Source organism: Schistocerca cancellata, chromosome 12 (assembly GCF_023864275.1).
Source record: "Schistocerca cancellata isolate TAMUIC-IGC-003103 chromosome 12, iqSchCanc2.1, whole genome shotgun sequence".
Taxonomy (NCBI): Eukaryota; Metazoa; Arthropoda; class Insecta; order Orthoptera; family Acrididae; genus Schistocerca; species Schistocerca cancellata.
The window spans coordinates 106,553,737-106,575,357 of NC_064637.1; the positions used below are offsets into that span (position 1 = coordinate 106,553,737).

Genomic DNA, 21,621 nt, shown 5'->3' on the forward strand with positions numbered 1-21,621 from the left:
TGATGTGATTCTGTAACATATCGGCGTACCTCTCACCCGTCACGGTAGCAGTTACAAAACCAGAATCACACATTTCCTCAAAGAAAAAAGGCCCGATAATGGTATATGTGGTAAATCCAACCCATACTGTGACTTTCTCGTCGTGCAATGGAGTTTCCACAACAGTCTAGGATTTTCGGTAGCCCAAATTTTGCAGTTGTGGGCATTGACAGACCCGTGAAATGAGTTTCGTCGGTCCACAACACGTTACTCAACCAATCATCATCTTCTGCCATCTTTTGAAACGCCCACACCGCAAATGCCCTCTGCTTCACTAAATCGCCAGGTAACAGTTCACAATGCCAATGGATTTTGTACAGATAGCATCGGAGAGTACGCCTCAGTGCCAAACAAACAGTAGTGTATGGAATGCCGGTGCGACATGCGACTGCACGAGTGCTGACTTCCCTGTGCATAGACAAACTCGCTAGTCTCCATTTCTTCCTGAACTGTCTCAGCAGCATTACGCCTTGTGCTTGGTCGGCCACTATGGTGTCTATCGTCTAAACAACCCATAGCTTCGAACTTCGAAATCATTCTCGCCACAGCTGCATTTTTCACCGGACCTTTAACTGTTTGAATCCCCTTCCTATGGCGATAGGATCGTAATGCTGAACTAGCACATTCCCCATTCTGATAATACAGCTTCACTAAAAGTGCCTTTTCAGGTAACGTCAACATGCTGCGACTGCTGGCGCATCTGATTCTCTCTTTCATTACAGCTCCTTTTATACATGATTGTCATGCACAGTCACTGACTTTTTGCTGTCCAGCACCATCAGTCGGACATTTTGTGAACTTTTTTTTTAATAAAGCCTTGTGTCATTCCAAGCATGTGTGTCAATTTTTACCTCTCCATCTACATTATTCCGTGGTTTATTAAGTTTTCAAATTTATACTGACTTTTTGATCAACCGGTATCTAGCCATGGACGTAATAAAGAATTATAAATTGTCAACAAACAAGGTAGAGAGCATAAAATAACTGCCTCCCTTTTCTCTGATGTCATAATATTCATACAAATAAAGACACAGTGTGAATACTTCTGACTTAATGTACTGAAACCATTATCATCTACATTTGTGGTGGCAGCAGCGTAGCTGTTGAGACTGTCTACACAGCTGACTGATCAGAAAATTGATAACAATTAGTTTTACAACACTCGCCACATAGAACTCAGTTTGTGTTCATCTCTGTATACTTCTACAGCCACATTCTGCATGTGAAGAGTGACAGCTTAAACATATCTGTGTGTTCTGTAATTAGTCTCATTTTGCTATAGTGCCCCTACAGGAGTGAGTCATATGGGGTTGTAGTATATTCCTAGATTCCTCACTTAATACTGGCCTTAGATATTCGTTAACAGGCTCTCACGATGTAGTTCAGTTATTTTAACATCTTCCTGACACTCTCCTGAGTATGAAAGAAACCTGTGATAAATCTGTGGTGCCTTCCTTCTTATATGTTGAGCAACCCACATTCCACACATCCCAGCAATATTCTAGGATGCACCACATGAATGTTTTGTAGGCAATCTCCTTCAAAGATTGCATTTCCTCAGTGTTCTATGAGTGTACCAAAGTTTATAGATGAGCTATTCTTTCCTAGGATTCTCCCAATAAACTGAAGTCAACCATTTACCTTCCCTACAATATCATATTGGGTGCATGGTAATAAGGATGGGGGATTATTAGAGACTGGAATACAACCCATCTGCTTTGACCAGTGATGTTATCACCATGCTGAAAACCCCATTTCAAGCGTATCCAACATGGCATTAAAACATCTATCTAATACCCACAAAAATATAAATACCACATGAACCAATACCTGACAGAACCTAATGAAACAAGTGGGACAACTGCATGAAAAAGGATGTTTTGAGCATGGACAAACTAAAAATTCAGTAATAAAACACCACCTCCACTCAAGATGCAAAACTGGAGGGGGAGGGGGGACACACACACACACCAGGATATCAATAACCTCCCCTCCCCCCCCCCCCCCAGGCTACGAAAGCTGGTATCACAATATCCAGTTCACCTATATAGCACAACTCTAGATCAGGATACCAACAAACCCTTCCCACAACTACAAAAGGCAGTATCCTAATCTTGAGTTCACCAACATAGTTCAAGCCTACACCATGATACGAATAAACCCTCTCCACAACTAAAAAAGCTAGGATCACAATATCCAGTTTGTATATATAGCTCAACTGTAGCACACTAAATGACTCAATAATGCACCTCCCAAACACATTGCCACCACACAAGACACCGCACACCGCCTCTTCATACAACGCGCCTTCTACAGGTGGTGGTTAGTGTTTAACGTCCCGTCGACAACGAGGTCATTAGAGATGGAGCGCAGGCTCGGGTTAGGGAAGGATGGGGAAGGAAATCGGCCGTGCCCTTTCAAAGGAACCATCCCGGCATTTGCCTGAAACGATTTAGGAAAATCACGGAAAACCTAAATCAGGATGGCCGTAGACGGGATTGAACCGTCGTCCTCCCGAATGCGAGTCCAGTGTGCTAACCACTGCGCCACCTCGCTCGGTGCGCCTTCTACAACACTACACTTCCATTCCAAAACAAACACACTGTGGCAATGATGTCACATGAAACATCATGCCACCGCACAACTACGTTGCAGGTCAAAGGCAATAGGTGGTGCCCTACACCCAAATATACCCAAGGACAGTATGTGGTGTCCACTCTAGAACTTCTTTAAGCAGTAGAACATACAGATAACAGTCTCACAGTATATGAAGTTCATTGTTAACAACTAATCACAGTTCAAAAACAATAGTAACAATTATAAATATAATACTAGTAGGGGAAATAACTTACAATAGCAATTAATCGCCCTTGGTGAACCACAGAAAGGAGAAAGGTGTTCATTTATACAAATCTAGAACATGCAATTAATTAACTTCGTGCTATTATGAAACTGAGTCAAGCATTTATGTAGATGTTTGGTGATATTGAAGCACTGACTGATTTGGAAAATTTGATACAGCATTGGAATCCACCTGTTAAATGGCCCATATAACGTTGAGGGTGCATTTGAAGTCTATTGTAACGTGTGTATTGTTCAACATAATGATATGTGACACTGATTCATACGTTACAATTTTATGTCATTATCTTTAGTATTTCTCGACACTGAAAATATATTACACAGATATCAAACAATGGAAAATCCAGGATGGAATGTAACAATACCAGAGAAGGAAAGTTGCTACTCACAATATAGCGTAGATGCTGAGTCGCGATAGGCACAACAAAAAGATTCACACAATTAAAGCTTTCGGCCATAAATGCCTTTGTCAGCAGTAGACAGACACACACACACGTCTGCAGTCTCAGAGTGTGGTTTCAGCTCTCTGAGACTGCAGAAGTGCGTGCAAGTTGGCATTTGTGTGTGTGTGTGTGTGTGTGTGTGTGTGTGTGTGTGTGTGTGTCTACTGCTGACAAAGGCCTTAATGGCCGAAAGCTTTAACTGTGCGAATCTTTTTGTTGTGCCTATCACGACTCAGCATCTCCGCTGTATGGTGAGTAGCAACTTTCCTTCTCTGGTATTATTACACAGACTTGTAATATTTTACCTGTAGTATTATTGTCATCTACAATGACATCTGTACTCTACAAATCACTGTGGAGTGCATAGTGGAGGGTACGTTCCATTGTGTAAGTTATTAGGAATTCTTCCTGTTCCATTCACATACAGAGCACAGGAAGAATGTGTGTCTGAATGCCTCTGGGCATGCTGTAATTATACTCTCTCACCCTCACGATCCCCGTGTGAATGAGACATAGGGCATTGCAGTATATTCCTAGAGTCATCATCTAAAGCTGTTTCTTTAAAATTTGTTAATATACTTTCTTGGGATAGTTTACATCTATCTTCAAGAGTTCCCCAGTTCAGTTCCTTCAGCATCTCTGTGATTCTCTCCCATAGGCCAAACAAACCTGTGACCATTCGAGCTGCCCTTTTCTGTATACATTTAACATCCTCTGTTAGTCCTATTTTTTGTTATTTGTTATGGGTACCACACACTTGAGCAATATTCTAGATTGGTCACACAAGTGATTTCTAAGCAATCTCCTTTGTAGACTGATAGCACTTCCCCAGTATTCTACCAATAAACTGAAGACTATCCATGACTGAGCCTATGTGATCACTCCATTTCAAATTCCTAGAAAGTATTACACCCGGGTACATGTATGAGTGGCCAATTTGAACAATGACTCATTGATATTATGGTTTTTTTTTCATTTTGTAAATTGCACAATTTTACATTTCTGTACATTTAAAGCGAGTTGTCAGTCTTTACATCACTTTCAAATCTTATTAAAATCTAACTGAATACTTACGCAGCTTCTTTCAGATGGTACTTCGTTATAGGGCATAATCCATATCGCTTCAGGCAGCGGGGTTACCTTCATAGTCTCGGATGTTATTGAATTTAGCATTATGTTAAAATTCAGGAGTAAGTAAGAAACATGTATTTTTTTTTTGTTTTCTCCAAAAAAATTACTGCCCAGAGATACAGGCCTCCACAGCCGACCTTTGAACACCATTTTGAAGATGCAAGTTTCGGAAAAAATTTTAAAATGTTGTAGCTCTGTAACAGTTCTAGAAATTTTGTTAGGTTTTTTTTTTTATTTGAAAGATAATTGCTTTATGATTATTTCTATTGTCTTTGTTGCAGTTATTTCTTTTCATTTTCATTGTTGCACACATTTTTTACACTTTGTTGTAGTTTCTTGTCAGTTTCTTTGACGTGGTTGTTCATTGCAGGTTACTGTATTGTAGTTGTTCAGTGCTGATTTGTTTACTGAATAGGCTTCTAAGAAATCTGAGACCATCCAGTGAGTTCTTTGTTCTCGTGAGGGATTTGCCAGTTGTGAAGAGGACTGTTTGAAATGTCTTCTGACTGGGGCCACAGGAGAGTGAAGTGTATTGACTATTTACATATCCATTAAAGAGTGATATATAAGACAAACAAAAAAACTGACTTTGTTCAGGTTATGAATAAGTGTTCTCATTTGAAGACTCTGTTTCAAAGTGAAGATGTTTCCAGTGACGACTTTTTGTGCTCTAAATGTTTTGACAGAATAACAACAATGATAGTATCTGAACAAGATGAAGCCTCACATTGTGCAGATGATGCAGATTTTGCATCAATAGAATGAAGAATTAAATATCCTGAATCAGCCAACTACAGGTGTTAGTCCTGTTAAGAAACAAAGGTCAGTGGAGTCGAGTCATAAGCTCTATGCATCAAGAAAGCACAGAGAAATTACTAAAGCTACGGATGAAAACACTACTGCAAAACTGACCACACTCTTCAAAATAGAAATTCCATCTTCACAATTAGGAATACAATACAATATCAGAAGTGACCAGGATAACATAGGAGCAGAAACTGGGCACACAAATGTGGGTTTTGTGGAGGTCTTCCAGCGCCATGATCAGCCCTGGGTAAGCACAGCTGGAAGGCATGTTAATACTGAGCTGAACAGGATGCTCCAGACACCGGCAAAATCTCAGATAAGTGTTGTTCCAGTTAATGATATTGGTAGGTGGGGATACACTATACATGGCCTGCACCTGAATAGGAAGGGGAAAAATAAGTTAGCTTCTCTATTAGCAGAAACACTGTAAGCAGGGGGGGGGGGGGGGGGGGGCACCGTCACACAAGGGTGTTTTTTTTTTTTTTTTTTTTTTTTTTTTTTTTTTTAGGTTAAAGCCAAAGTCCAGACAGACAACAATCAAGATAAATAGAATAAAAGAAACTTCATGTACAGTAAATAGGGGCAACATTAAGGGCAGTATCAACTTACTTCATAAAAATATCAGGGGAATAAAAAATAACGAAGATGAGCTATTAGTGTGTTTAGATGATATCAAAAATAAGAATGAGATTGATATACTGTGTCTGAACACCATGTAACTGTGGTGATCGATATTGTCAGTATAAATGGGTACAATTTAGCATCTTACACTTATAGATCTAGGACGGATAAAAGAGGAGTTGCCATTTTCATAAAACAAGGGTATAAATACAAAACTGTAGAAGTTAGCAAATATTGTGTTGATCAGCACTTTGAGGTTTGTGCATGTGAACTTCAGCTAGATAATTTAATATTGATATTGGCAACAGTGTGTAGGTCCCCATTAGGAGACTGGGAGCTACTCATAAAAAAGTTTGACTCCCTACTATGCTGTCTGTCAGACAAAAAAAAGAAGTTATTAATCTGTGGTGATTTTAATGTAAACTTTCTGAGTATTTCTGATATGAAAAGTGAATTAGAAATGTTATTAACAACATATAACTTAGGGAAATACAGAAGCGTATGATTCCACCCATCTGCTTTGACCTATGACATCACAAATATGGCGGAAATGACCATACACTACGACTCCAATATGGCGCCTATGACGTCATTACGTAAACATGACCACAAACACGAAAATACATTGAAAAACCAACACACACACATTCCACAAAACACAATATCCTCTGGAATCGGGCACTTCCCTTTACCTATATAGCTCAACAGCAGCTCCAGAACCCACAAATTGGAATCGAACACATCCCTTGATCTATATAGCTCAACATCAGCTCCCGATCCCACAAATAACACTTCCCTTGACCTATATAGCTCAACAGCAGCTCCTGATACCTGAACACCCACAGCAACAACCACACATTGGAATTGAACACTTCCCTTGACCTATATATGTCAACACCATATGATAAAACCCAAAACTACAACCACGTCACAATCATCACTACCTCAAACAAACACAACAAACCAACAAAATTGGAATCGAACACTTCCCTTAACCTGTTATCCTTACAACATCATCACATACAGCGGTCCCCTGGTCCGAGACGCTGGAACTTTAGTAAGCCTCATTTCTTCATGACATACTGAACACTTCACGACTTCATCCAAAAATCTGAATAGTTGATGAAATTTTATTAGAGAGAACGCACTGTCCCCCAATCCTTGCTGACAACCGAAAACTGTTGACCTTGTCAGTCACATCCATACCTACCAAAGACGCAAAAAAAGCAATTTACCAAAATCACACACGACGAACAGGAAAAAAAATACAACAACACTGAAATAACACAACTAAAATCGTTAACCCCACTGAAAATATTCCGCTGAAAGCACAGTCCCGGTACCACACACATTTCTGTGCCATCATGGAAGTCACACACCACAACAGCCTTACATCACGGGTCACAGCCGACGGGTGGGATCGGACGCTTCGGTTGACCCTATACTCAGAATCAGTGGTCCGAATTCCCTACACGTATAGTTCAAGACAGTAGCACTCTAATAGACAATGTAATTTCTGTAAGAAAAAGGATGAAAAAAACACGCTTTCCATCTGGAAAAGGGATTGTCAGACCATGATGCACAACTGATTAACTTACAAAACCCCAACAGGGTGTACAGTTCAGAAACCATTAAGAAAAAGTGTGAGGTTGCTCAACCTGGTATCTATAGAGCACTTCAGAGAAAGTTTAAGTAATGTTAATTGGGGAGATGTATATAATGAGCAAAAATGCTAATGATAAATGCAACATGTTTCTTGATTAATTTATCCCTTTTGAACATTGTTTCGCAAAGAAAATTACTAAATGTAACACCACACACTTTGATAACTACAGGTATTTAAGTGTCTTCAGAAAGAAAAAAGAGAACTGTATGAGAAACCCAGATCTAGTAAAGATCCAGAAGTAGTTTTACACTATAAAAATTACTGTAACACAACTGAGAAAAGTTGTAAGGAAATAGAGAAATATGTATGTTAGAGAAGAAATTAACAACTCTGGCAACAAAATCAAATCAGTATCGGAAGTTGTTAGAAGGGTAACAGGAAAAGTAACCACTGGGGTAGGTAGTATTACTATTAAAAAGAATGAAGACCATCCTAACCAACAGTGCACAAGTAGCTAATGTATTTTACAACATTTCTTAAGTGTAGGAGAAAAAAATCGGTGAGAATAGTTCAAAACAAAAAGCCAGGCAGTACACAGAAGAGTCAGTTTTGAAAAATTTTAGTCAGTTTTTTAAGTTTCATCTAGCAACCTCATGTGAAATAAGCAAAATTATTAAATCTTTGAAAAATAAATGTTCTGGTGGAGTAGATGTCATCTCTAATAAGATATTAAAACAATATGGAGCAATTACAGTTGGATCTTCTGAGTCACATATGTAATGCATCATTAACTCAAGGTCTTTTCCCAGACAGGTTAAATTGTGCAATTGTCAGGCCTCTCTACAAAAAGGGGGACACCACAGATGTCAATAATTATCAGCCAATATCCTCGCTAACAACATTTTCAAAAATCTTCCAGAACGTAATGTACTCAAGAGTGGTTAGCCAACTCAACAGTAATGGCGATAGTTAGTAAATCACAGTTTGGATTAAAAAAATGCTGTTCCACTGAGACAGCAATATACAATTTCACTGTCCACATAATAGAGTCTTATCAATAGTAAAATGTCACCAATAGGAATTTTCTGTGACTTGTCCAAGGCATTTGATTGTGTGAACAATGACATTATGTTACAAGTTATAATTCAATGGTATAAATGGAATAGCATATGAGTGGTTTAAGTCATACCTACAGAACAGGAAACTTTTGTTTCTTTATATGGGTCAAGCGATTTAAATAAGTTTGCCACTTCATCTGACTGGGGTGAAATTACATTAGGTGTTCCACAGGATTCAATCATGGGTCCCTTACTGTTCTTGATATATATGAACAACCTCCCCCTTCTTATCTGAAACAAGAAGCTGACACTGTTTGCTGATGATACAAGCATCATTATTAATCCCGTAAAAGAAACTCCAACTGAAAATGATACAAGTAAAGTCTTTGGAAAAGTCATTAATTGGTTTTCTGCAAATGGGCTTGCTTTATACAGATATATCCAGTTTTCTGCAGCAAAAAGTACAGTTCCTTTAACAAATATAACACTTCAACAGAAGTCAGTAGACAGAGTAGAGCATACTAAGTTTTTGGGTGAATATATAGACGAGAATCTTAATTGGAAAAATTCATATTTTAGATCCTCTAAAGTGACTAGGTTCAGCAACTTTTGCAATCGCATACTTTCACTCTCTGATGTTATACGGAATAATATTTTGAGGTAACTCAACACTTAGACAAAAAGTATTCACTGCTCAAAAGAAAGTGGTTAGAATAATGGTTGGAGTTCATAGTTGCACATCTTGTAGTCATCTTTTTAAAGGTCTGGAAATCCTTACAACAGCCTCAAGCACATTTACTCACTAATACAATTTGTTCTCAACAACATAGGCCAGTTTAAAAACAACAGTGACATTCATGATTATTATACCAGAAAAAGAAAGAGTTACACTATCCTTTACTCAAACTATCTTTGCCACAGAAAGGGGTAAAATATGCTGCTACAAAAATTTTTGAAAAATTGCCAGACGAAATAAAATTTCTGACAGACAGAAGTAATAGCTTCAAAAATAAATCTAAATCTTATCACCTTGACAACTCCTATACCACAGATGAATTCTTGAACAGGAATAAATAAATCTATAAACGTAGTATATGCATGTTGTGCCATTTAAGGCAATGGGGTACATAATAGAAATATTAATCTTTAACACTGTACTGTAATATAAAAAATCTTGTTTCATGTGTGCATTTCTTGTGCACTTCACACATTCCACATCATAACGGCTACTGTACTGTGTAACTGATCAGTGGAACATTCAACCAACTAACAAGAAAATGAACCAAAGCACTCTTGGCAGGAATTTTTCACAAATATCAATTCAGCTGTTGAATAGTGTGCATCCTGCAGTGTAAAGGGGCAATTTTTAACTATTATTCCATAGACATTATCAAAGAAAACAATTATGAACCATGTACTTGGGGCTGTTGTAAGGATTTCCAATCTTTTAAAAAGATGACTACAAGATGTGCAACTATGAACTCCAACCATTATCAAAGTGCATGGTAGACAAATCAAGAAATGTGAGGTCTGTAAAAGGAGTCTTTCGAAGACCAGATCCCTATTATCGTCATCCTGTAGAAGCAGCTCAAGTTCAAATAGTGTAGTCATTTTACCTGGTAGATAAGTGGGACTGTTCTCGCCAAAGTGCCAACACAAAAAGACACAAACTGTAACAGTTGAAGGTGAAAAAGTTCTGAAAGTGAAGAGGTACATGACTCGGAGCATTAAAGAAACTTTTGCAGTTTATAAGAGCAACTACACAACTTCACATATTGGAAGATCAAAATTTTATGCACTACAACCTAAATGGAAAGTTCTACACCCACCCAGAGAAGTCTGTTTACGTGTGTACTGTGCAAATTTTGAACTTTGTGAGGTAACTTGGAAGAACTTACTGGAACACATGACATATGACACCTTGGTTGGGCGTGTGAAGTCATTAGTAGTCTGTGACAAAGTGAGAGACTTGTTTGCTTCAAGAATGTGCAGACTGCTATGGAAAGGTAGGACTGTCTTTACAGACACTTGGCCTAGAAGATGTAGCAGATGCAGAAATTACATATGCAACATGGGAGGAAAATAAACTAATTAAGAAAACTGTTGCCTTTGACAGTTTCATTGATGAACGTGGTAAATGATCAGTGAAAGCAGTAACACACCAGCATCTGAAGAAATTGCAACATCAACACATTGCAGAAGTGAAATGATGTGTACAGGCTGAAGTACTATGTTTAGTGCTTCACTGTGATTTTGCTGAGAACTTGTCTGTAATACTCCCACAAGAAGTCCAAGGGTATCATTGGAGTAATGACCAGGTTTCAATTTTTACAGGAGTGACATATTTTCAAAACAAGACCACAAGTGTTGCAGTTATAAGTGATGACACAGGGCATGACTCAGCACATGCTTCGCTCACAATGTGCAAAGTTCTTCAACTGCAAACAGGGGCAGAGAAGATCATCATTATTTGTGATAGTGCTCCTAGTCATTTTAAAAATTGTTGTTACCAGAGACGTTTATTGTAAAATTTGTATTTTTCAACATAATGATACATGACACTGATTTATATATATATATTTTACATTCCATCCTGGATTTTCCATTGTTTTATATATATATATATATATATATATATATATATATATATATATATATATATATATATATATATATATATGTGACAATTTTATATCACTGTCTTCGGTATTTCTCAACAATGAAAATTTATTACACTGATTTGTAATAGTTTGCCTGTAGTATGGTTGTCTTCTGTAAATTGGGCTTATAATGGTCTATAGACAACAGCTTTGGCCAACATTTGGTTGAAAGTTATGTTGAACACCAATCTCTGAGCATGTAGCTATGTTCTGCAGTTTACAGATTCACAGAACAGTGTAACATATATGCAGTAGTGAGTCTTCTACAAAACTATTATTTATTGCACACTGGCAACAATTTTACCAGTAATTATAATATTCAAATTATCTTACCATTAAGGGCAACCTCATCACCTTGGAAAACACGTTTTCTGGCCTGGTGAAGTGTTTTGAAAGATTTTAAAACCTAAAAGTGAAGGAAAGCACATTATCTAACTATATTCCTGCTACAGAAATGATTAAACACTGATCTACAACAAAAACGAAAGGAACTAGTCACTATAATATGAACTGTCTAACCTGACATGGTGGAAACAAATGACCCAGAAGCTTTGAATACTGGTACACTGGAGGCATGCACGGACAGCGGAATTAAGTGGGCCAATTTTAAAAGTCAGTAATTTGAAGTGATTTTATTCCCATCTCAATGGCACTTTAGTTCGCTATACATCTCAGGTATTATTCCTAGTGTAAATCCATTCACTTAATTCTTTTACATGAAACTATACTTAAAGAATTGAGTGGGTGGTTAATTTTACATGTTGGACTCTATTTGGTTGCTATTTTAGTCAGTTTACCATTGATATGGAGATTTGAAATAACTGTTAACATGAGCTTGGCAGCTCTTTGCACCTCTATGACCTGGACCTCGTGTTTGCGAGTTTTCGAATTTGGCAAAACAATCAGTAACTAACTGCTAATGAAAGATATGGTTCAGGGTTAAGTCGTGGCACGGATAGTGTTTAAATTTCTAAAGAATGTCCATGACAAATTTGTATCTTGATTGCCTGTCACAGTGCTTGACATAATTATATATTCGTGTAATTTCCTTGTAGGAGGGTAAGTTCATATCACTCAATTAAAACGATGTTACATCGTGTTGTCACGGTTGTATTTTCTAGTTTTTCGTAAATAATGATAACACCGGTTTTAGTTTGTTATGTTGCATGCGGTTCTTAAAAACCTCAACATGACAACAGATTATTCACATTCTTTCGAAAATTTAAATGTGTATTGTAACAGTGCTACTCTGAGCATAACACCGAATGAAGAGCTGTGTGAGAGACGCATTAGCTGACTTACTACACGCTAGGGTTCAAGCTTACTCCAAACTACTCGAAACTTCTAAATGATTTTATATGCAAATTACTCTGCTTTTCCTTATCTATTTACCTCAGTCCTCAGATTTGGCATTTTTAGTTAATGTCTAAAACAATCATTCCGAAATCTCGTTTAAATCAACATCGTCTGCTAGAGGCTCGCCCCACCATGAACGACCTGACGTACTTACTGAGTACTGACAATAAAGCAGAGATAACATAAAATAATCCGCCGAAGTCGTGTGTGCTGTGTAGTCTTGTAATGAGTAAATACAAGAACTTTCTTTAATTGAGTAATACATAAGATTATTCGTGCCTGATTTCGGAAGGAAATCACATTTTGTTTTCAAGAAGCGAAATTCCTGTTTCTAGAAATGAGCCAACAGGTTATAGTAGAAGGAGCGGTTGACGTAGGCAACAGGTAGGAAATAATTTATTTACGAAAGTTTATGGTGTACTGTCTACAAGATTTATGTCCACGCGAGCTGCGTTTAGAAAATTAATAACTTTCGAAAGATACGTACAATTTGACCGGCGGCTTTCCATCTATATTACCATATGCAGAAATCGCATTATGTTGTAAATTTTTGTTACACTTGAAAGTGCACTATATTTTCTGTTACACAGAATGGATTACGACTACCTGATAAAATTCCTCGCCCTTGGTGATTCTGGTGTGGGGAAAACTAGTTTCCTGTATCAATACACCGACGGGGTTTTCAATTCAAAGTTCATATCAACGGTCGGTATTGACTTTAGGGAGAAACGCCTGGTGAGTTTAATGTGAAAGTTTGCATCTATGGTATATTATCTGTTCTGCAAGATAGAAAACTATATTTACTGAATTTTTGTTTTGACATCATTGAGCTGTTCCCAGTGCATATGACTGTGTGCAATACCAGTGACATTTTGAGAAATCTTTGCAAAACAAGTTACTTCGTCCTCTTGTGCTATTCTTTATTTATTTCCCCACTATACCTTCCTTTAACTGCGATGGTCAGCAGGATTACATATTGGAAGAAAGGAAATGCATACGCCTGCCAGTAGAAAATTTCTCACACAGATGTTGTTCTATTCATTTATAGGTACTACCATGAAGAAGTATCTTGAGGGATGTGGATTGATATTATTAATACATTAACAAAGATAATCATCGGTTAGAAAGTACAGTAATAGTTAACTATCATTAAACTGCTACACTGTAAACAATGTGTGCTTACTAAAGGTAACATTAGTATAAAATACTGACAGAACACCCTCCACTTTGAAAACTACTTTTGTAGTTATATTAAAAATAGTACTTGACTGTCTGTGTTACTTTTAACGTGATGTTTCCCTTGACTATGTTGATATTTAGGCCTAGCATAGAACTTTCAAAATAGAGGAATGTTTACAATGAACATTTCTACTTGTCAGGAATGTAATAGGAATCGTCTGTCCCCGATCATAGGGGGGTTATCTCAATTGCATGCTTATATCAGTTGCAGCTGATTCTTGAAACTTCATCAGTAGGCTTTCATGGGATAATTTGCATCTAATTGTCAGTTTTCTGCCAATTCAGTTTCTCCATCATCATGACACTTTCCCATGGTTCAGCCAAACCTGTAAATACTGATACTTCCATTCTTTTTGTACATTTAATATCTCTTGAGCAATGTCACATGAGCTTTTTGCAAGCAGTCTACTTTACTAATTGCATTTTCGCATGGCATCCTACTTATGAACTAGGTCTAGCATATTGTTATTTGCAACAGAGCCTATGTGACCATTTAGTTTCATATTCCAACGAATTGTTATAGCCAGGTAATTGTATGAGTTGACCGATTCTGGCTGTGATTCGAATATAATGTAGACATAGTGTGTTTTTTTTCTTCAAGTGCACGCTTTTATGTTTCTGATTATTTAAAGCAAGTAGCCAGTCTTAGCACCACTATGAAATTTTTTCGAGATCTGACTAAATACTTGTGCAGCTTTTTTCCACGAGTACTTTACTATACTCAAGTGTATTATCTTTGAAAACCCTGTGGTTACTCTTAATATTCTCTGTCAGATGGTTAATACACACAATGTACAGCAAGGGTACCAATACATTTCCATGGAGTGCACATAAATTTACTTAAGTACTCACCATCCAAGATAACATGCTATGCCCTCCTTAGGATGGAGTTCTCAGTCCAGTCACAAATTTTATTTGATATCCCATATAATTGAAATTTTGTTAATAATTGTTATTGTGGTACAAAGTCAAATGTTTTTCTTTATTTCCCAAATACTTTCATGTGTATCGAAAGCATAGGCTAAAAGGAAATGAAGGTGGTGTAGTTATTGCAGTAGACAAGAAACTGAAATCCAATAAGACAGAAATTGAAGCTGCATGCGTGATTGTTTGGACAAGCCTCGGTATCGGGTGGGCATAAAAAGACATTTGGATCCTTCTGTTGCCCTCACTTCCAAATGTAATTGAAAATTTCAGAGAAAATCTCATTTTCCTCGGGTACATGTTTCCTAATCATAGTGTAAACATTGATGGAGACTTTAACTAGCCAACATTCAAGTTTTGTTAGTGGTGGACACGATAAGACATCCTGTGGAACATTACTAAATGCCTTCTCTGAAAACTACGTAGAACAGATAGTTAAGAACCCCACTTGTGATGGAAATATATTGGATCTAATGGTGATAAATAAACCTCTTTGAGGATGTGATTCTTCAATTTCTCCAGGCGTATTGCACGATGAAATAAATCTCAGGTGAACAGCCTGGCATGAGTGTACAAAGGACACAATATTTTGGCAATCAACCTTGTTGCTGTCATTAGGTGTGCTGATGTACTGCCAAGGGACTGCAGGCGTGAGGTATATATCAGATTCCCCCTCTCCCCTCCCTCGGGCGCTCCCCCCATCGTCTGCGCCGCAGGCATGCTCTTGGCCATCTGCTAAGGTAAAGCACCACATTGACTCAGCAGCAACCCGAAAAATCAAGAAACGTGCTAGCTTAGCTTTGGTACGAGAGAGTGTTTGCTATACTCGGTGGTGTCTGGACACCACCAATAAAGAACTCTTCCAGCTATATCTACAACTTGTCAACTGCTTCAATTCCTGCACCTGGGATTGGGCTGATGCTGTCACATGGGCCACAGTGGACTGTGCCCAAAAGAAGTTCACCCAGCGACAGACATCCAAGTTCAACTGTATATTGGAGAAACGGCCCTCTGAAGATAAGGGGAAGACCATTATCAATCTCATGAACATAGAACTGGATAATGATGCGATCTCGGTTCTCAAGAAAGGATTGAACTTTGCTCCGACACCTAAAGATGTACCCATCATCAGTGCAGTTGACCAGACAGTCGCTCGACTCCCACCTGAGGCAGCAGAAGAGGTGCGTTGTGAAACCTGCAGAGCAATGATTAGAACTAGACCTATGAAACCGAATATTTCCAAAAAAGAGAGGGCAGCCATCCAGAAGCTAAGAGAAGATCCAGACTTAGTGGTCTTACCGGCAGACAAGGATAATGCAGTGGTAATCTTGCCCACCAGGATTACACCATGAACATACGGGACCTGCTAGATGACACCGCATACCACAAGATTGACACCGATCCTACCAAGAGGGTTGAAATGAAAACTTTGGCACTTCTCAAAGATTCCAGCTTCCCTGAGGAGGCCACAAGGAAGTTATGACCCAGGACCCCTGTTCCTCTGAGGCTGTACGGCTTACCGAAAGTCCACAAGAAACACATCCCATGATGTCCTATTGTCAGCAATATTGGTGCCCCGATGTATCCTCTCGCCAAGTACCTCGAGGAGCTGCTCAGCCTTCACATGGGGACATGCCCACACCACATCCTTAGCTCTTCGGATTTCTTGGGACACATCAACCACATCACGATTAAGGAATCTGACGTACTTGTGAGCTTCGACATGGTTTCCTTGTTTACTATGGTTTTGCCACCTGAATCTCTGGAACTCATCGGCCAGAAATTTGATGAGAAAACCACCGATCTGTTCAGACGTGTTCCAACGTCAACATATTTTCTATTTGATGGTGACTACTACGAACAGACCAAAGGTGTTGCTATGGAGAGTTCTCTCTCTCCCGTCGTCGCTAACATGTACATGGAACATTTCGAGGAAGAAGCCTTGGAGTCAGCGCATCTAAAACCTACCTGTTTCTTCAGATATGTGGATGACATGTTTGTTATTTGGACACATGGAAGCTGATGGAATTTCTCACACATCTCAACTCAATACATGAGAATATCAAGTTCACCATGGAGGTAGAATCAGATGGGATGCTCCCCTTCTTGGATGTTCTCGTCAAAAGTTGAGATGACGGCAGTTTGGGGCACAGCATGTGTAGAAAGAAAACTCACACTGACTTATACCTACATGCGGATAGCTGCCACCATCCCGCTCAGAAGAATGGCGTGCTGAAAACTCTTGTACACAGAGCTCGCACCCTCTCTGAGGAGGACAGTCTCCAACAAGAATTGGCCCATCTGAAGTCCGTGTTTCTAAGGAACGGTTATAAGGAAAGGCAAATTCTGAATGCCCTTTGCCTGACACTCACAACACAACCAGCAGAAACTAATGAAGAACCTGAGGAAAACACGGCTATGGCATTCATTCTGTTTTGTGGGGCCTTATCGGGAAAAGTTGGATGCATTTAACGCAAATATCAAGTAAAAACCGTCTTCTGCCTTCCAACTAAATCCAGAGCAATTCTTGGCAGTGTTAAGGACAAGGGTTTACAGAAAACTGTGCCACTGCAGTAAGGAATACATAGGTCAGACAATTCACACCATTGAAGACCAATGCCGTGAACACCAACGGCACACGACATTGCAACAGCCTAATAAGTCTGCAATCACCGAGCATTGCCTGTCAGAACTTCACGGCATGGAATATGACAAGACCAAAGTCCTAACACAGACTTCGAAGTATTGGTACTGTATCATCAAAGAAGCTATAGAGATCAGAGTAAGAGAACCTGAACTGAATCGTGGCAGTGGCTATTCCCTTAATCAAGCTTGGGAATCAGCCATTACCTGTATTAAGAATACGGTAGAAATATACCAAAATGTACTGACTTTGAGGACAGGGGGAGGTACCTCCGAAACACCACCAGCAAACCTCCCTGTCCGCAGACCTACAAGGGAATACCCAGACGCTGGGCCACTGGCTAGGCATCAAACCCCAGCACGGACGGCCGAGAGAGTGCCCACAGCACGGACGGCAGAGGGTGCACCCGAGGGGGAGGAGGGGGGGAATCTGATTTATACATCACGCCTGCCATCTCTTGGTGGTACATCAGCACACCTGATGATGGCAACAAGGTCAATTGCTGAAATATTGTGTCCTTTGTACACTCACACCAGGCTGTTCACCCGAGACTTATTTCGTCTCTTTGAGGATGTCCACATTGAAATTAGTGACCATGACACTGTTATGACAGCAATGATTATCAAAGTACAAAGGCCAACTAAAACAAGTAGAAAATTTATATTATCAGTAAAGTAAATAAAAAGGCACTAGCATCATATCTGAATGAGAAACTTGAAACTTTCAGCACAGGGCAGTTGCATGTAGAGGAACTGTATATGACTCAAGTTTCAAATAATAGTTGACATTGCACTGCATAGATATCTACCCTGTAGAACAGTTCATAATGGAAGGGAGCCTCCACGGCGTACAGATACTGTAAAGAAACATCTAAAGAAACAGACTACAGCATAATAGGTGTAAAACAAAGCTTAGGACTCTAGATAGAGAGATGCTGAATGAAATGTGTTTGGCTCTCAAGGACAATGCTTGAGGCCTTCAGTGACTACCATAGCAGAATACTCGTATTGTCAATTGATCTTTCACAAAATCCAAAGAAATTCTGGATGTAAGTAAAGGCTTTCGGTGGCACCCTAATTAGTGTCCAGTCATTCTTGAATGAGACAGGAAATGAAATTGAGGGTAGCAAAGCAAAATCTGAAATGACAAACTGCCTGTTGGCTTCTGCCTCGGGTTCTTCAGCCATGTTGTGATTTTTCTGGTGTTTCGCCAGTATGAGTGGCTGGCATTGTCAAAGCTGCACCCTCCATTGGAGGTGGTAGACTGGAGCTCTTGGCTGCAGACCTTATGTACCTGTCACGCCAATGTCCAAGGGCTTCTCGGCGGTCATTTCTGGTGTGGTTCTCCTCTTGCTACTTGCAACGGTCGTTCAGTGCAGCATGGGAAGCCAGGATCTGTTTACCTTGAGGCTTTCTTCTTTCTTGGTGAAGCTATTCTTGTGTTTGTGTATTTTGCTCTTCTCTACAGCCAGGACTTCATGTCGGCAAGTTTTACTATGTGGTTGGTCTTGCACAGCATGTGCTCTGCCACAGCTGATTTCTCCACCTGCCCCAACCTACAATGCCTCTTATGTTCTGTGATCCTGGTATTGATTGATCATCCAGTCATTCCAACGCAAACTTTTCCGCACGTGCACGGTATGCGGTATATGCCCGACACTGCAGGTGGGGTCCCTCTTCTCCTTTGCTGATCTGAGACACTCTTTGATCTCTGTTGTCCGATTGTAAATAGTCTTTACACTGTGTTTGCACAATATACAGCTGATTCTGTCCGTCACACTGGAAATATATGGCAGAAAGGCCATACCCAACACTCCTTTCTCTAATGTGTCAGTTCGCCGAATGTTTGACTCTGTTATACTTCTAATATAGCTTCTGTAGTATCCATTGCTGCTTAGAACACTTTCCAGGTGATGCATATTACAGGTGAGGTGTTACAGCTCACATTTTCATCTTGCTCGCATTATGAATATATTAATCATGCCTCTTTTCTGGATCTGATCCATGTTCCTTGCCGCAGTGGATACACCGGTTCCCGTCAGATCACCGAAGTTAAGTGCTGTCGGGCGTGGCCGGCACTTGGATGGGTGACCATCCAGGCCGCCATGCGCTGTTGCCATTTTTCAGGGTGCACTCAGCCTCGTGATTCCAATTGAGGAGCTACTCGACTGAATAGTAGTGGCTTTGGTCAAGGAAAACATCATAACGACCAGGAGAGCAGTGTGCTGACCACATGCCCCTCCTATCCGCATCCTCAGCTGAGGAGTACCGCACCTTAGGTTTACAAGGTGCCAAGTCCAGTGTCTGTACTTAAGAATGTGAGCCAGGAGCATTTTCTCTGACGGCGAACATACAGAGGAACATGTGAAACACAGAAGCCCTACCATCTTGGCTGTATGAATTACCAAAGATCCGTAAGAATAATGTTCCACTAAGACCAATTATTAGTGATCCTGGCTCACTGTTGTATAAACTGGCAAAATACTTGGCCTTTCTGCTCCAGCCGCACGTGGGCAATAGTGACGCATATGTAAAGGACTCGGGACATTTCATTGAGAAGCTGAAGAAACTAAAACTTGCACCAAACAACACCTGGTCAGCTTTGATGTTGTTTCTTTGTTTAAAAAGTACCACTCAATGACACTCAGAAACACACTGGTTCCATTTTCCTGCAAGACATCACCAAGATCTTTCATGCATGTCTCATCACGACCTATTTCTCATGGGATGGCAACTTCTGCGAACAGCTGGAAGTCATCGCCATGGGTAGTCCTCTTAGTCCAGCAGTAGCCAACTTCTTCATGGAACATATCGAAGCACAGGCACTGGACTCAGCAACTTGTAAACCTGAGGTATGGTACAGATATGTTGTGATGATACCTTCATTGTGTGGAGACATGGTGAGAAACAGCTAGGTGACTACCTAAGACACATGACGAGCCTCCACGCTACCATAAAATTTGCCATGGAAGTAGAAAAGGACAAAAACTACCATTTCTAGATGTGTGGTCACAAGGGATGGTGAAAACCTGGGACACAGCATGTATAAAAAACCAACACATGTTGGCTGATATCTGCAAAAACTTTCAAATCACCACCTGAGCCAGAAAAGAGGAATGATTTATATATTCATTCTGCGAGCAAGAGAAATATGTAGGCCACAACACCTCAGACATAAAACGCAACACCTGGAAACTGTTCTGAGAAGCAATGGATACTCCACAAGTTATATTAAAAGTATAACAGAATCAAAGTGACACATCAGAAAAAGAAATGTCAGGTACAGTCAATCTGCCATACATTCCCAGAGTGATGAACAGACTCAGCCATATAATGTGCAAACACAGTGTAAAGACTATTTACAATGAAGATCAAAGAGTGTCTCAGATCGGCAAAGGAGATAAGGAACCCACTTGCAATGTCGATAATATAGCACATACCATGCAATGCAGAAAAGTTTATGTTGGAATGACTGGGATCACGGCTGCAGGTTGGGGCAGGTGGAGAAACTGGCTGTGGCAGAGCACGCACTGTATGAGACCGACCACATAGTAAAATTTGCCAACACGGAAGCTCTGGCTGTAGAGAAGAGTTATCACAGTCGCTTGTTCAGAGAAACTATAGAAATACATAAATACGAGAATAGCTTCAACAAGAAAGAAGAAAGTCTGAAGGTAAACAGATCCTGGCTTCTCGTGCTGGAACGAATGACTGTTGCAGGTAGCAAAAGGAGAATATCACTTGGAATGACTGCGGAGAAGCCCTTGGACGTTGGCGCGCCAGGTACATGTAGCCTGTGGCTATGAGCTCCAGTCCATCACCAGCAATAAAGGTAAAGCTTTGACAATGCCAGCCACTTACACTGGTGAAACATCAGAAAAATCGTCAGACAAATGTCACCAAAAGAACCCGGGACAGAAGCCAACAGGCAGTTTGTCAACAAGTGGCCACAAAAGCCCTAACAATTTTGTAAAAGCTGAAATGCCTAACTCCACTTTCAGATGTTTCTTTATGAAGGAAATTGACGTGAATTGCCCCACTTTAATTCTCGTACCACTGAAAAGATGTTTGAAATAAGTGTTAGTGTCAGTGGTGTTGAGAAACAGCTAAAATCGTTAAAACTGAACAATGTTCCAGGGCCCAATGGAATTGCCATTGGATTCGGTACTGAAGTTGCAGCTGAGTTAGCCACTCTTCTAACTATAATTTGTCATGGGTTTCTCACTCAGAAA

The 21,621-nt window shown here is 39.7% G+C and overlaps 2 protein-coding genes across 3 annotated transcripts in view; one reads left to right on the forward strand and one right to left on the reverse strand.

The window, feature by feature from the left end:
• LOC126109857 (complex III assembly factor LYRM7) overlaps positions 1–12,741 on the reverse strand; it is a 28,217-nt gene extending 15,476 nt beyond the window's left edge. Inside the window, exons 1-2 of one of the 2 annotated variants that reach the window (XM_049914924.1) lie at positions 12,620–12,741; positions 11,561–11,633 (exon numbers count right to left, since the gene is read on the reverse strand). In XM_049914924.1, coding sequence (XP_049770881.1) covers positions 11,561–11,633; positions 12,620–12,640 — 94 coding nt within the window. In that variant the 5' untranslated portion in view covers positions 12,641–12,741. Of the gene's footprint in view, positions 1–11,560; positions 11,634–11,746; positions 12,476–12,619 lie in introns of those variants that run through there. The other variant, XM_049914923.1, reaches the window with a different exon arrangement.
• A 32-nt stretch (positions 12,742–12,773) lies between these two features.
• Positions 12,774–21,621, forward strand: part of LOC126109494 (ras-related protein Rab-27A) — a 75,832-nt gene continuing 66,984 nt past the window's right edge. Inside the window, exons 1-2 of the mRNA XM_049914519.1 lie at positions 12,774–12,967; positions 13,174–13,318. Coding sequence (XP_049770476.1) covers positions 12,921–12,967; positions 13,174–13,318 — 192 coding nt within the window. The 5' untranslated portion in view covers positions 12,774–12,920. The remainder of the gene's footprint in view (positions 12,968–13,173; positions 13,319–21,621) is intronic.